Raw genomic sequence first — 17,002 nt, 5'->3', positions numbered from 1 at the left:
TTCCATAATGTCATGATGAAAATTTAACATTCATATATTTTAGATTCATTGCACACTAACTGAAATATTTCAGGTCTTTTATTGTCTTAATACGGATGATTTTGGCATACAGCTCATGAAAACCCAAAATTCCTATCTCACAAAATTAGCATATTTCATCCGACCAATAAAAGAAAAGTGTTTTTAATACAAAAAACGTCAACCTTCAAATAATCATGTACAGTTATGCACTCAATTGGCATTTCCTTCTCCCCAGTCTTCCTCCAGACTCTGGCACCTTGATTTCCGCATGACATGCAGAATTTGCTTTCATCTGAAAAAAGTACTTTGGACCACTGAGCAACAGTCCAGTGCTGCTTCTCTGTAGACCAGGTCTGGGGAATGCGGCACCTGTAGCCCATTTCCTGCACACGCCTGTGCACGGTGGCTCTGGATGTTTCTACTCCAGACTCAGTCCACTGCTTCCGCAGGTCCCCCAAGGTCTGGAATCGGCCCTTCTCCACAATCTTCCTCAGGGTCCGGTCACCTCTTCTCGTTGTGCAGCGTTTTCTGCCACACTTTTTCCTTCCCACAGACTTCCCACTGAGGTGCCTTGATACAGCACTCTGGGAACAGCCTATTCGTTCAGAAATTTATTTCTGTGTCTTACCCTCTTGCTTGAGGGTGTCAATAGTGGCCTTCTGGACAGCAGTCAGGTCGGCAGTCTTACCCATGATTGGGGTTTTGAGTGATGAACCAGGCTGGGAGTTTTAAAGGCCTCAGGAATCTTTTGCAGGTGTTTAGAGTTAACTCGTTGATTCAGATGATTAGGTTCATAGCTCGTTTAGAGACCCTTTTAATGATATGCTAATTTTGTGAGATAGGAATTTTGGGTTTTCATGAGCTGTATGCCAAAATCATCCATATTAAGACAATAAAAGACCTGAAATATTTCAGTTAGTGTGCAATGAATCTAAAATATATGAATGTTAAATTTTCATCATGACATTATGGAAAATAATTAACTTTATCACAATATGCTAATATTTTGAGAAGGACCTGTATATCTAAAATGGGGCTGGTAATCAGAGGGAACACTTCCTTAAATAATTTAGTTGGGATTGGGTCTAACATACAAGTTGAAGGTTTAGATGAAGCTAATATTTCTGATAACTCAGGAAGCTTCACAGGATCAAAACAGTCCAAACACAAATCAGGTTCTACAGTTATTTCCAATGTTGTCTCACCTGCTGAGGATGAAGTAATCATCTTCGGGAGTATGTCAAAGATTTTATTTTTAACAGAATCAATTTTATTTTGGAAGAATCCCACAAAGTCATGACTGTTGAGAGCTAAGGGAATAACCATCATGTTGTTCATTTGAGGTGAAGGTGGAAGAATTTGGAGGAAGATCAATCTGCTTTGTTAAATGCACCGCTGCTGCTGGCACTGACACAATCCAACAGTATGATGCCGCCACATTATGTTTGACAGTTGCTACGGTGTTCTTAGATTTAAAACCTTGACTCCTCCAAACATGTTGTCATTGTGCCAAAAAGCTCAATCTTCATCTTGGGTTAGGGCATGAAACATCAGCTGCAGGGTACAAACCAGTTTGTAGGTTTCTCCTTTGGAGCAGGTCCTTCTTTCTAATTCAGTCCTAATAATCCTTACCCATTTCCCTTCAGCTGAGAGTGGAAGTTCACGTCTTCTTCCACTGGAGTTGTATGCTGTACAGTCATTCCAGTCTGGGAAAAAGGAGTTATTAAAAGCCCAAAATAAACATACAGGGGTTGGACAATGAAACTGAAACACCTGTCATTTTAGTGTGGGAGGTTTCATGGCTAAATTGGACCAGCCTGGTAGCCAGTCTTCATTGATTGCACATTGCACCAGTAAGAGCAGAGTGTGAAGGTTCAATTAGCAGGGTAAGAGCACAGTTTTGCTCAAAATATTGAAATGCACACAACATTATGGGTGACATACCAGAGTTCAAAAGAGGACAAATCGTTGGTGCACGTCTTGCTGGCACATCTGTGACCAAGACAGCAAGTCTTTGTGATGTATCAAGAGCCACGGTATCCAGGGTAATGTCAGCATACCACCAAGAAGGACGAACCACATCCAACAGGATTAACTGTGGACGCAAGAGGAAGCTGTCTGAAAGGGATGTTCGGGTGCTAACCCGGATTGTATCCAAAAAACATAAAACCACGGCTGCCCAAATCACGGCAGAATTAAATGTGTACCTCAACTCTCCTGTTTCCACCAGAACTGTCCGTCGGGAGCTCCACCGGGTCAATATACACAGCCAGGCTGCTATAGCCAAACCTTTGGTCACTCATGCCAATGCCAAACGTCGGTTTCAATGGTGCAAGGAGCACACATCTTGGGCTGTGGACAATGTGAAACATGTATTGTTCTCTGATGAGTCCACCTTTACTGTTTTCCCCACATCCAGGAGAGTTACGGTGTAGAGAAGCCCCAAAGAAGCGTACCACCCAGACTGTTGCATGCCCAGAGTGAAGCATGGGGGTGGATCAGTGATGGTTTGGGCTGCCATATCATGGCATTCCCTTGGCCCAATACTTGTGCTAGATGGGCGCGTCACTGCCAAGGACTACCAAACCATTCTTGAGGACCATGTGCATCCAATGGTTCAAACATTGTATCCTGAAGGCGGTGCCGTGTATCAGGATGACAATGCACCAATACACACAGCAAGACTGGTGAAAGATTGGTTTGATGAACATGAAAGTGAAGTTGAACATCTCCCATGGCCTGCACAGTCACCAGATCTAAATATTATTGAGCCACTTTGGGGTGTTTTGGAGCGAGTCAGGAAACGTTTTCCTCCACCAGTATCACGTAGTGACCTGGCCACTATCCTGCAAGAAGAATGGCTTAAAATCCCTCTGACCACTGTGCAGGACTTGTATATGTCATTCCCAAGATGAATTGACGCTGTATTGGCCGCAAAAGGAGGCCCTACACCATACTAATAAATTATTGTGGTCTAAAACCAGGTATTTCAGTTTCATTGTCCAACCCCTGTATTTATGCTCATGATGACTGGATGTAAACGTCTGACCAAAACACCAGAACTACAACAGAACTTAATGTCTTCTTTGATTTATTTAGAAAGTTTCGGCCTCTCCTGTTTAGTGCTTCATTGAATGTTCATGAATGTTGGCCTCCAGACTCAGAAGCAATAACCTGCTGGATAAACCTGACTTTTTTGGTAACTTCTCTTCAGAGCAAACATCTGACCGCTGGTGTGTTTCTTGTGTCTTCACAGATACTGGTTCTGGTTCAGGAGACGGAGACGGTGAGTCTGTGTTGTTTTTTTTCTTTGGGCTATTTAAAGATTTCATTTCCTGCTTCAATTCTGTTGTGACTGAAAGTCAAACAGAAATCAATTTCAGCTTAGTCTTCATCTGCTCCTCTCAAACAGTAGCTGCTGCCTCTGAGTCTGTTCTGATATGAAGAGTACCTTCTGAGGGTTCGTGTGTGTGTGTGTGTGTGTCTGGACCTCCACGCCTGCTCTGATGCATATTAACTCCTGTAATAAAGCCTGTGAGGAGACATTAAGTCGTCCCAGAGGAACAGGCTGAATCTCTCCGTCCTGTGGGGGCCGAGCTGGAAGCATTATCGATGCCAAATTTGGCAACAGAGGAATTTTGCAGCCACCTGTGAGGACGACCACATGGTTTGTTGTTTCATTTGGCTGCTGCAGGGAGGTTTTATTAGAGGCGGCTCCAGGAGAGACGGTACCTCCACCATCTGCATGACGGGCCCGGTTGACAGGCTGCTGCCGTTGAAACAGTCAAACCTTTGAGATTAATTACTGAAACAGCCTCTAACGCTGTTTGTACTGTTGCAGCAGTCAAAGATTTACCTGCTAAACGGTTTCTGAAATGAGAAGATTCAACATGAACTCAGCGAGGCCTAATCACACCTCCAACAAACGTTTTTTAAATCTTTTAGAGCTCATTTTACTTTGATTTTGTCTATCTGTGCCCCACATGTTTATGCTCTGGGTGGTGCTTTCTTAGTTCAAAGTAGAAATCCTGTAACACTTGATAAAAATATTCAATCTCAAGTAGAGCTGCACAATACAGTGGGAAAAATAAGGATTAAAGACATCAGAGTCTCCGTTAAAACATCCAATACATGAACGAGACACGTACACCAGTTGTCGGTAACAACCCAAGTAATCCACATGTTGAATGCAGGGAAACAACGCAGGAAATAATCTCATAAATTAGATTTGATTTAATAAAATATATTTAATACATAGTAGAACATCCTTTGTCTGTCATGTAGCTTTGAGGTGTCTCCACCATGGAGAAACTAGTTGTTTGCATTGCTTAGCTTGGATTTTGACCCAACATCTTGAAGGTTCTTGGTTCCTCTTCTATGTACTCTGATCATCAGTTCTTTACTAAACTGGATTTAAGTCCGCTGACTGACTGGCCCATTCAAACTGTTTTATATTGATTTTGTGAAACTGAACCTTTTCCGTTCTGAAGGTTTCTCAGATCATTATCTTCTAAAACTCCACCATTGTTTTATCTACAGATTCTCATCAAGAATTAGATGATTTCAGAGAAAACTGCCCCGCACCATAATGTTTCCACCTCCAGACTTCACCGTTGCTGCAGGGTTTTGGGGTGACGTGCACAGTCATCCTTCTTGTAACCAGTAACCAGTGCTATCAATAATGCAGTGAAGATCTTGAGAGAGGTTGTTACTTTCACCCATTATGTGATGCTTCTGGTGTGATACCTTGATGAATTTAAACCTTTTTAGACCATTAATCTGGACTGAACCATCTGCTATTAATTTACATTGATGGGGAGCTGGAGTGTTTCCTAAAACGGACAGGTCTCAGCTGGTTTCTCGGCTTTCTGCCTTTTTCCCAACATATTTTGTTCATGTGAGAAATCTATTTACAAGAAAATACATCACATGTTCAATAATTATATTTCTACTTTATATCAAATTACAATCATCATGATAATGTGTGCAAAATCCCAAATTGCGAAGAACTGCTTGCTAATAATATATTTGGTTTGCTGGATGAACTTTCTCAGCTTTTGATGTCTGTTTTAATGACTGAGATGCTAAAGAGAGTGGTAGGGACATTAGATGATGAAGATGAATGAGAGGAGTGAGGTAAATGTGGGGTAATTGAATCAACATCATGATTGAAGTGCTCGGCGAAGATGCAGCAGAGTCATGTGTTCCTAATATTGTGCAGTCCTCATCTCAAGGCTAAACACTGGTTACATTTCATACAAATGGGTTAACAGAAGTAAGGGTAAATTCCACATTTGTTTTAGAAAATAATATGAAGAATATTTACAAAATCACTGCCTGACCAAAAAACACTACATTAAATAAAGGAGCGTCAGAGGCATCTGCAGCAGAGACGGTATCTCCAACATTAAACATTCATCTGTTAGACTCAAACTGGGAGATATTAATATGAACCAAGTTTCTGATCTTGACTTTCGACCTAAATCATTTCACCTCTTCCTCCTCCAGAACAAACCTTCAGGTGATGTAAGGAGAAGGTCCAACCCCTTTAAAACAACACTGTTCAGCAACACGACTCAAAGCCACACCTGCTGCCTTCGGTTGGCTTCTAACTCAAGTTCATTTTGGGATTATTTTGTACAAATTCATCCCAGTTATTAATATTTACTTCGGTTCTTTAAAACTATGTTAAATAAATGAATGTTACAGGCTTAGGTTATTGTAGTGGATCCAGCAGCTGTAATTGGTTTACCTGCTGCATTCATGTGTTTTCATCGATATTATAATATTTTTAGCAGTGTCTATATTACATCACTACACTCAGTCATAAATCCATTCTCAGCAACACACCCAGAACATCTTCTGTATTACAACTCAGTAGATTTTACCCATAAATATGTTGTCTTGAGAAGGAGAACGTCGCCTCAGAGAGATTATCTGTAAAATGAATATTTTCATCACGTTGCTGTACATTTTCAAATGCTGCAATAAAAAAAGATAATTTAAGGTTTTTTCCACACCAAAGGGGCCAATAAATGGGCTGTAACAGGTTGCACTGCATATATGGGCATCTGAAACATGACAATGAGGGATGAATGCTGGAGATCCTCCAGCTTCATCCCACAGCCCAACACATGCATGTCAGGTTAAATGGCTGATTTAATGGGGCTGTAGATGGTGTGAGTGGCTGGTCGTTCATCTCTGTGTTGCCACGATGAACCTGGATGGAGATCCGCCTCTCAGCTGTTGACTGCTGCAAAAAATGAATGACTTCAGTAGGGGAGGAAAGAAAAATAAACTTAAATTGAGGAACATTTTAATGTATTTTTTATTTTTTGGCTTTTAGTTATTAATACCTTGACAGTAAGAAGGGAAGATCCATAGTGAATGCCCCAGGGTTGGGAATTGAACCCGGGACAGCAACATCGAGCACTATGACCTCCATATATGGTCCATTTGCTCAACCACTGAGCAACGCTGCGTCCCAATTAAGGAACAATGTGTGCTTGTCGGGCATCAGGAAAAGATTCAAATAAGTCCACTATCCTCATTATAAAAGTTAAGTGATACTGAGGCTCATTGCAGTCAGTGTTTTTTCTTGGTTAATGGAGCTTTATTTTATAATATTTTAAAACCGGTATTCTGTGAATTTTAACAACATAATTTGTATTAATTGATGTGTTTTTGTCAAACCTATGGAGGCAGGAAAGGGTCAAAATTATTGTATGTTTGTAAAAACACGTTAAAACTGAAAAAAAAATGATCTAAAGTAAAAAAAAGTGAAACTAGAGTTTCTTTCAGTCTGAATAAAAATACAATTCAGTTCTTTTTTTATTACAAATTTTTAGGTTTTGAACCTTTTTTCAGGTTTGTGTTTCAGATTTTTTATTTTCAGATTGAAATCAGTTTTTTTCATGTCCAGATCTTTTCATCTGTTTTAGATAAAATAACCTCTGACCTTTGAGGAAAAAAACAACAGCAAACTGTTGAAGCTTTAAATAATTCATCCGCTGAAAAACGTTGAATTTAAGCCGACCTCTACAAAGAAAACCCAGCAGCTGATCTGCGTCTGCCTGACGTATAAATGACATTTAGTCCAAGAAAAATCTTTGATGTCCATCATTTATTGTTAATATTCCCACTTCATCATTAAAACCTTCCAAACATCTGGGCTGAATTTGCGTGCAGCGTCCGTCCGGAGCTGCAGGAGCATCCTTCAACCGTGTCATCTCCAGGTCCAGTCTAGGAGCCTCTCAGTCTGCTTCCGGACACGTCTCAGCCATATGATGATAAAAAGTCTCGGCCTGGTTCTGCTCCTTTGATGATGACACAATGCGGGTTTCCTGGGTTTAAATGTTTAGGTGGAAAAGATAAAAACAACATCAGAACTGCTCTCATCGCCCCGAAGGATTGGCTCTTTCAGCATCTCTCGAGGGAAGCAACAACTCAGCAGACCCAAAGACAAAAACATCAGAGTGGAATAAACAACACTCACATCTAACCAGAGGTCTTTACTACAGTAAAGTTTGTACACCCAAAGCTTATTTTCAGTCCGTATGTCCCAAACTTGTCATCTTCTGTACCATAAAACACATAAAACCTGATGATCACTAGTTGAAGTGAACAAACTGTTTTAATAAACCAACTACAGTGGACATAAGAAGTTTACACACCCCTGTTGAAATGAAACCATAATGAATCCTTTCAAAACTGTGTCCAGATAAAAAGTGACATTTATCCCAGAAAATCTGTTGCTGTGAAAAACGACATTAAAAAGCTGGTAGGAGACGGAGTCAATCAGAACTCCACATCCTGACTCAGACTGTGAGGACATCTTATGTCCCCAACCTTCTCCAGGTGAACCCACAGGTCTTCTGCCAGATGTAGTTCTGGACTTTGGTTAGGGCATTCCAGAATTGTCATTTTCCTGATTTGAATCCCATCTTTTCTTAATATAGATTAATGCTCGGTTTTGCTGTGATGCTGAAAAACAAAATTCATTTGCAGCTTCCTGGCAGGCACCTGAAGGTTTTGGTCTAAAACTGTTTGGTATTTAGAGCTTTTCATGATTTCAGTCTAGATACATTTAAAGAAACGTAATCCCAGAGGGCTGCACTCCCACCACCATGCTTCCCTGTGAATGTGGAGGGATTTTGGTGATGTGCAAAGTGGGTTTTGTAATTATGACTAAAGGTCCAGATTTAGTTTAATCAAATATCAGAACATATTCTTCCCCAAGGTTTTAGGAAATTTTAGTCCTGCCTGGAAGATTTCTTGTGTTTTGTGACTCTACTGCTTGGAGACAAATGGAGAACACAGAACATAGTTGCGGCATATAGAAAACAATCAGTACAAACCAGAAGTTCCTTCAATGTTGCATCCATATCCACAACTATTACTGGTGAAATGATTTAAAACCATGAGTGCGTAGCATTCACAAAGCAGTTGTTCCCAGCTGTGTGGAAGGTGTGTTTTGACGATGTTCAGCAGCCAACCGAAACAACGGTAATAATAAGCTGCATCTGTTTAAAGCTACAAAATCTGTGTTCGGCTGGGATTTAACACAACATACGTGCACAAATGTACCTTTTTCAGCAGAGGGGATTTGCTCTTTGTGCCAAATATTCAACAAACCTAAAAAGGAAATGACAACAGGAGTCAGAGAGGGGGAAGCAGCGGCGTCCTGCTGTCAGCAGGAACAAAGACGCTTCTCTGCTGCAGATCCTCGTCAATCGATCGAGCGCCGACTGTGCTCTCCATGTTCGATACCTCCACACACAGCAGGCCGATCTGTCAGGCAGCACACACACACACACACACACAGTTTTCATTGCTCAGTTTAATCATACTGCCCTGCTTAGAGCAGCCATTTGTGTATAACGGAAGTGGACAGCCATTTGAACACCTCTGCAGTTTAGCTGCATCAATTTGTCAGGTGATTTTGTTTTACTTTTATTTTTTACATAAAATATCTATGATAGAACATCCAGGATTGAACCTGAAGTATCACACAGAGTAAAGATTTCACAGCCTTCAGGAAGTAGCTGTTCACATCTGCAGCATGTTTCCATAAGGGATTCCAACTGACTCTGTGTGCATCATCCATCATATTTAGATTATATTTTATATGTACCGAAGCTCATGGGAAATAATCTGAGTTCATGGTGCCTTAATAAATGATCAGATTCTTTACACATTTAAAAAAAAAATTATGGCCAATAATTATTAAAGCTGCAGATAATGTGGGACTGTTTCCAAATTCTGCATGAATATAAAGCCTCTTTACTAGGTGGGTTTCAGACAACAAACAGCCACTATGTAGCTTCCAAGTTAAATGTTTACCTTTGAGCACGGTCGCCAACAGCCGACAGGGGGGTCAACCAGGTCAGATGTCCCGGACTGCAGCAGTTGTGGAAAGCCAAAGCTTTGAAAGCCTCTTTTTGACTCAAACTGACTTCTTGCCATTGTTACCAATCAGCCCATAAAACCTCAGTTCAGTTCTTCGTGGTCATTTATGGTGTAATGCTGTTTTTTACTTGGTAGGTGTCCTCAGTCCACAGGGATCTAAAATGGTTTCCCTGTCAGTACTGATGTTCCCACCATTGTTCCATACTGCTTATTTTCTATTTTACAACAAACTTGCGCCTGATGGATCATGAAAATGGCTCCGCTGATGAAAGGCAGCTCTGAATAATCCCTGCGGTTCTTTGATACTTGATGTTGCGGCGGTTAGCGGATCATCCTTTGCAGTGCTGCTGGAGAATGGACGTCATCATGCGAGATGGTATTAAACGCTTCCCCTGTAATGATAATAACAATATCATGAGATGATAATGTGCCGTCTCTGTTTCCATTTGGCCGACAAGCTTCAGGAGCCTCTTCACACACTCAGCTTTGTCTGATAGAAAAGTGTCTGAGCCGTGTCTTGTCTTGATGGCAGGAAGGGGATCCATCAGGGTTAACGGCTGCGGCGCCACTAACCAGAACAAAAAAAAAAAACGATGTGAGCTGAAGGTTGTTTTCAAAATGAAATTAAGTCATTCTTCTGGAAAAAAGCAGAACAAATAAAAATGACGAAAAGCCGATTATTATGTTCAGTGATGAAGATCTGAAAAAATAAAGAATTGCACAGTTGGTGGAGCAGAAACAGACACAGTGGTGAAATTAACGAGGTTTTTAAATGTTGGAGGGGAGGAGGAGGATTATAGTTTAACCAAACAAAACAAAGTGTCTCACAGGTGAATAATGACACAGATTTCACTTCCAGGAAACAGATTAAACTTCTGAAAGTTTGTTTCTCAGGTTCAGTTTTATGACATTAATATTTATTTGCTGAAGGAATAAGATCCAGACTGAAACGAGTTCAAATTATTAGAGCAATGGGTGCAAGTAAGGCAGAAGGTTATGTTCCATGTGCATATTGATTTATTTGTCTATGTTGCAGATATTGTGTGTCTATAATATGTTGTGAACAAAGTGAAGGAGGCCCCAGGAGGTGAATGGATGTGAAGTCCTGGTTGAAGAGGGTAAACAGAGCTGGACTGAGCACACAGCCCTGTTGTACTCCTGTGTTCAGGATGCTGATGGGTCCTATTTTCTGGATGCCTTGTTTTCCCATCATCCACTGTATAAATGCCCACCTTAAGTTTTTGGATTTCCTGGACCTTTGGAAACAAGTTGACAGACTTTCCTTGACAATGATTTTAGCAGCTGGAGCCCTGGGATCTCTGTTTTCTTTTCCAGCTTGATCACACAACTGATCCAGTTTTAACAGAGAATTTCTTTCAAAAATTTGATTTGGTCTTAGAGATGGGCTGTTCTGAACTTTTGACTGGAGACTTTACCCAAATAAAAAGCATACAGTGTCTTATAAAAGTTTTAACATTTCTTACATTTTTCACATTTTATTGTGTTACTACCACAAACTTCAATTTTTTGGGTTTTATTTTTATCCTGATGTTTTCCAGGTTGTTGTTGTTGTTGTGGGTCCTGCTTCTGTTTACTGTTTTCCTGGTGGTGCTTTAGTTTCTTATGATTGTTTTCTGTTCTTAGTGTTTTCTAGTTTATGTTCTGTACGTTATGTTTCCCTCGGTTAGTTTGTGTCCTTGAATTTTTGTTGTGCTCCAGCCACGTTATGTTCACTCCTGCCAGTCTGCAATCAGCCTCATTCGGTCCACCTGCACCATGTCAATCAGTTTTTGTATTTCACCTGTGTCTTGCCTGGGTTGGTGGTTCACCTTCCTGCAGGACAACGACCCTAAACATACAGCTAGAACTACAATGGGGTGGTTTAGATGAACATGTTCATGTGTTAGAATGGCTTAGTCAAAGTCCCGACCTTAATCCAATTGAGTATCTGTGGCAAGACAGATTTTTGTTAACAGATGCTCTTCATCCAGTCTGACTGAGCTTGGGCTATTTTACAAGAAGAATGAGCAACAATTCCTGTTTCTAGATGCAGTTTGTGATTTTCATGTGACAAAATGGGAAAAGTTACAGTGGTATGAATATTTTTCCAAGGCCCTTTAATGGAAAGGTAAACTGCAACCTGGTAAGCAGGAGTGTGTAGATGTTACTAAAACATTTTTCCTTCTCTGCTGCTCCAACAGATGAGGAAGGCTCAGCCTCCGACATTGGCAAGAAGTTCACCAAGTGCAGCACATGTAAATATGGAGCAGAATGTGATGAAGACTCGGAGGATGTCTGGTGAGCGTCGAATCAATAAATAAAAAGCGCTTATTTGTATCGAGCATTACGCTCTAAAACGCTAAGAGGTCACATGTAATCAAACTTCCATTTGTTGCTTTTATTAAAGCAAAGTTAAAAGGTAACATCCATCAATTGATTTCCTCATTCAGGAAAAAGATGTTTGCAAAAATAAGAATCCAGGGAACCAAAGCAGATGTCTGCTGTACAGGTACCAAGATCAAGATCTGTTTTAAACTGTCCAATGAGCTCCCCAGTGCATACAATGGGCTTTAAACAGCCGTCTTATGCAGGTGTATCCAGAAATGATTCATTCCAGACTGATTTAACAAGGAATGACCAAACCACATCGATTTTATTTTGAAAACCTTAACCAATCAGGTGTAGAAGATCCTACATCTCTGCAAGTGCCAGTGGGTCCTTTACACTTAAAATGTCTTTACTTAATGTTGTAGTATTTATTTAAAATATTACAAAATTCAGCATAAATCTCTTTGTTTGGAGACATTTTGAAAATTCAGTGCAATTATGTCATGAAAAACTGAAAACGGCTAACTGTATTTGTGATTACGTTATATTTAAAACATCAGTTGGTTCTTTATTATTTTTTGCCAACGTTATTAAGAGCCATCATAAAAGGTCCAAAGAGCCGCAGGTTGCAGAACCCTAAGCTGAAGGAAAACGTTGATTCTTTTTTCACATTTCTAACCTTCTCTCACTGTTCTGCACACAGGTTTCATTATTATAACTGGACAGATGTTGTCTTCAGTTACTAAAGTATCAGTTAATTATATATAATAAACTGTTTTCACTCACAGTTTTTCAAATTTATACAAACTTTTTTTCCAAATATGAAAATAAAACAGAAAAACGTTTGAAAAGCAGCTTTTCTGAGATATTTTTCTGTTTAGGGTAAAACTGACCTGAATCAAAGAGATGCTACTGGAAATGCTACGTGACACATTCATGATGTGGTTAACAGATGATACTATTTACTACTATTAAAAAACATAGATGACTATGAAATGAATGAATGCAAGCCGGCCTTATTGTAAATGTGGATTTAGTTTGACATTTGTGAGAGTGAACTCGGTTTTTCTTGGTGTGAGGTGAACTTCCAGAGTCACCGTGACCATACAGGTCCTAGATATGTCCTAGTTCAAATATAACTCAAAGCTCATCAAAAAATATCTTAAATAAATACTAATACCTCTCTGAATTTTTGGCCTTCATTAGAGAAGTTATTATTTTTTGAAAGAGTAGCTTTATCCCACATTAATATATTTTGTTATAAAAGGCTTGGGTTAATGTCTGAAGGCAGCAGAGCCTAGTATAAGAGATAAAGAATCCAAACCACACTTTAAATGGTACACAAACACTAATTCTAGCCTGAAATGTTGATTTAAGTTAGAGAAGGTTTCCAGTGGCTTGAAATGAGCCCCTCTGTTAACGATTAATGAGCTGTGTCATAATAATTCAGTGCTGATGGACGCTGTGTGTCAGAAATTGGTTCAGGCTGTAAAGACACCCTTCATTTCCTGAGATATTGTCCTAATGGTTGACCTCTGCCCTCAGGTGCATATGCAACATTGACTGCAGCGGCCACAATGAAAACCCGGTGTGTGCTACAGACGGAAACTCCTACAACAATCCCTGCCTGGTCAGAGAGGCTTCGTGCATGAAGCAGGAGCAGATAGACGTCAAACACCTGGGACGTTGCCTCGGTAAGACCTGGATCAGGAATGTTACTGCCTGAAGCTTAAGAGTTGCAGTGAGCGATGGCAGGATGGAGACAGATTGTAGTAACGAGGGCATTCCTCCAGTCTGTCATGGTGAAGAAGAAACTGAGCTAAAAAAAAACAAACTTTTGATTTGGACGTACAAGGTCAAATGTTTTAGACACACTTTCTAATTTAATGGTGTTCTTTATGTTTATGACTAGTTACATTGTTCATGGATTCTCACTGAAGGCATCTAAACCGTGAATAAACACAAATGCAATTATGTAGCAAACAAAAAATTGTAAGAGAACTTAAAATATATTTTAGATTTTAGATTCCGTAAAGTAGCCGCCCTTTGCTGTGATGACATATGATAAAATATTAAGCTCTGGCCGTCTCTCAATGAACGTTTGGGAAGTTCTTTCAAGACTCTTTGGAAAACCATTTCAGGTGACCACCTCATGAAGATTATGGAGAGAACGCCAAGAAAGCAAAGCAGTCATCAGGGCAATGGATGGCTATTTGGAAGAATCTAAAATATAAAAATGTTTAGAGTTATTTCACATGGTTTGTTTACTATATGATTCCATGTTTGTTCATAGTTTTGTTGCCTTTGGTGAGAATCTACCGTGTAAATAGTGATGAAAATTAAGTTAGAAGGTGTATCTAAAACATTTGACCGATACTGTACCTTACAGCCCCAACCTTTGGTCATGTAATACGCATCATGTCCACAAGAACCAGATTCTGGAGACAAGCAGCAGAAATGAGCTTCCTTCACTGGGCAGCCAGGATCCACCTCAGCAGCTTTGGCTGAGATTCCTTCAGATCTAAAGGAGTCACCGGCCACCTTTCTAGGACCGGGTTTGGACAACGTTTGAAAAATGTCTTAATTCTTTGTAACATAGAATCAACATGGTGTCAGAAACACTGTAGAGATTTTGATCCATGCTGGCGTGATAGCATCTCATCTGGAGTACCACAGGGCTCAGTCTTAGGACTTATTCTCTTTCTTTTGTGTATTTTCCCTCTAGGCCAAATATTCAGGCAGTTTTTTATGTGTCTTATCATTTCTGAGGTGATGATATTCAGTCCTCCTTGATAAAATGTATTAGCAGCATTAAACATTGGCTCTAATGAGACTGAAGTCTTAATTATTGCTCCTGAAAACAGAATAACTAAAATCAAGTGGGTCCTTGGTGTATTGAGCTCTTCTGTCAAACCAAACCTCAAACACCTTGGTATTATATTTTTCCAGGTCATTGAAGTGTCATTCTCATGTATTAACCTTCTATTTCCAGCTTTGAGTAGCCATTTTAAGATCTGTACCTTGTGGCTACAAAGCGATGGACATGATCAGTAGCAATGGTCCAGAAGGCATTGGTGTTTAAACTGTGTTCAGTTACACAACGTATTGTGCATTCAGAGAAGGTATTCTGCTAACCTTGGTTGTTTTTTAGATACTTGCCTTTTTATCATCTGGAACCAGTCTGCCCTATCTTCTCTGACTTCTAACATAAAATTTAGCAAGCCATCGTCTCCAATGTCTAGATGTCTAAATACATTCAGTTGCTACCATGCCAACCGCCGATTTACTAATTCGTTATGAGCAATTGCATATTGTACCTAACAAAAGTGACCACTGTGTATACCCCTGGGCTGGAAGTGCCACGTAACCCCTAAGAAGGAGCTATAAGGTGTTGCTGGACAGAAGGTTCTTCAAGGCTCCTCTGTGACTGGATTTCAGACAGGCGGCTGATGGGTGGATGGATCAATGTTCTTTTTCAGCTACATTTTCCTTTTTCATCCTAAATCTGCACATCTTGTGATTATTTTTCTTCTATCTTTTGTTTATTTCATAATTTTGATTATTCTCTCAGCTTGAATCATTGTTGCTGCTGATTACATCTTCTCCCTGAGATGTTTTTTGACTCTGAAACAGGCCAAATCTTCACATAGAGTTACAGAAGTAGTGATATCAGGACTGCACGTATTTTACTCCTACTGATCACTGCTGGCTGCAGTACCGTGACAGTTTAATATATCAGTCTTGTTACTGAAATTATGTCAGTCAAATTAATGCATCTGATCACCGGTGTTTTCAGTTAGGAAACAAACCAAGCATGCAGGAGCGGCTGTAATACGAGGCTATTAATGCAAACCTCGTCAGCGTGTTGCAACAATCTGACACACCGGAGAGGTTTGGAAAACTGCAGATTTAACATCATGTTTTACATTCAAACACTTTGGTTTCCTGAAAAATGCAGGATTTGTTTTTACCAACTTGTAAAGGAAACATTTCCATTTTCATCCAGCAGACAAAGAGAAGCTTAATTGTTCATTTAGAGCAGGATGTCCATCTAATGATGTCCAACATTCATTTTTCTCTGGCCTCTGCCAACTGAAACTGGGAAATCTCAAACTGATGAGCTTCTATATTGTAAGATAAGCTCATCAGCCTGAGATTTGGAAAAGAAGTTAAGAAAAAACTAAAAGCTGCAAATTCTTTCATTTGACCTTGCGGTGCACCGAATGAAACACCTCCATTGTTCCTGAATCTAAGATTAATAAGTTAGTTATTGTTGTAAAACCAACACGTCCCTGCAGCATAACAGCAGAACTAAGTGCTGCTTCAGCGCCGTTATGCAGTTCAAAGATTCCCTAAGACTCATCGACCAATTAGAAAACCTCCATTCAGTTGTTGGAGATTAAATCATTGTATTTAACATCCATCCATCAACCAGCCATCTTCTATAAATCTTCATGGTTGCACTGGCTCTGTCAGACAACTAAACATATACACGTTTTCTCACTCCCATCATTCAGAACTCAAAAACATAACTAAACATTTACCCCCCGACCACCTGATAAGGCAGCAACTCAATGCATTTAAGGCATGTAAGCAGCTAGAAGATGAGGTGAAGATGAGTTCACTGTACTGCAGTGGCCTCCACAGTCATCATATTTCAACCAGCAGAGCACCTTTGGGAGGATCATGCATGAGCCAACAAATCTGCAGCAACAGTGTGATGGTATCATGTCAAAATAGATCTGGGTCTCTAAAGAATATTTCTGACACCTTGTTGAATCCATGCAATGAAGAATTAAGGCAGTTCAGATGGTAAAGAGGATGTCCAACTCAGTGGTAGCTAGGTGTACCTAATAAAGTGGCCAGTGATGGCACGCTAAGTGCTGTTCTTTTATTCTACAAGCACTGGTGTGATGTGAAACCATCCAGTATAAAGACCAAAGTGAACAAAGACTGCAGAGAAAGCCAGGATGAATTTCAGAAAACGGAACTAAAGCCATGAAGGATCATGAAGGAACATTCTCTGACCCTCCTCCTGTGGAAGAGTTTAAATATTGTTGGGTTCTGTTAAAATCAGGGATAGAACGGACTGAGTGGTCCATAAGAGACACTCTACGGCGATGACACCTCTGTAGCACTTGTTGTTTCCAAGCCTTTCTATGAATCAGGTTTTCTCTAAAGGCTGGCAGCACTCACCCTGAGGGATAAGGTAAGAGGGTCGTCTGTTTAGAGAAAACTGTTTATC

General features: G+C 40.1%; 1 protein-coding gene and 1 long non-coding RNA gene across 6 annotated transcripts in view; one reads left to right on the top strand and one right to left on the bottom strand.

Annotated features, from left to right (window-relative positions):
• LOC124870231 (tomoregulin-1-like) overlaps nt 1-17,002 on the top strand; it is a 96,964-nt gene that overhangs the window by 58,632 nt on the left and 21,330 nt on the right. For all 3 annotated transcript variants that reach the window (XM_047368790.1, XM_047368789.1, XM_047368788.1), the window contains exons 4-6: nt 3,278-3,307; nt 11,631-11,727; nt 13,303-13,451. In XM_047368790.1, the coding sequence (XP_047224746.1) occupies nt 3,278-3,307; nt 11,631-11,727; nt 13,303-13,451 (276 nt within the window). The remainder of the gene's footprint in view (nt 1-3,277; nt 3,308-11,630; nt 11,728-13,302; nt 13,452-17,002) is intronic.
• The window catches only part of LOC124870237, a 12,640-nt gene continuing 2,761 nt past the window's right edge, over nt 7,124-17,002 (bottom strand). Inside the window, exons 2-4 of one of the 3 annotated variants that reach the window (XR_007038723.1) lie at nt 9,364-9,997; nt 8,656-8,811; nt 7,124-7,364 (exon numbers count right to left, since the gene is read on the bottom strand). This is a non-coding gene — a long non-coding RNA (uncharacterized LOC124870237). Of the gene's footprint in view, nt 8,812-9,363; nt 10,130-17,002 lie in introns of all 3 variants that reach the window. The other 2 variants (XR_007038722.1, XR_007038724.1) reach the window with 2 other exon arrangements.

Source organism: Girardinichthys multiradiatus, chromosome 6 (assembly GCF_021462225.1).
Source record: "Girardinichthys multiradiatus isolate DD_20200921_A chromosome 6, DD_fGirMul_XY1, whole genome shotgun sequence".
In the NCBI taxonomy this organism is placed as follows: Eukaryota; Metazoa; Chordata; class Actinopteri; order Cyprinodontiformes; family Goodeidae; genus Girardinichthys; species Girardinichthys multiradiatus.
This window is presented reverse-complemented; position numbering and strand designations above follow the sequence as displayed.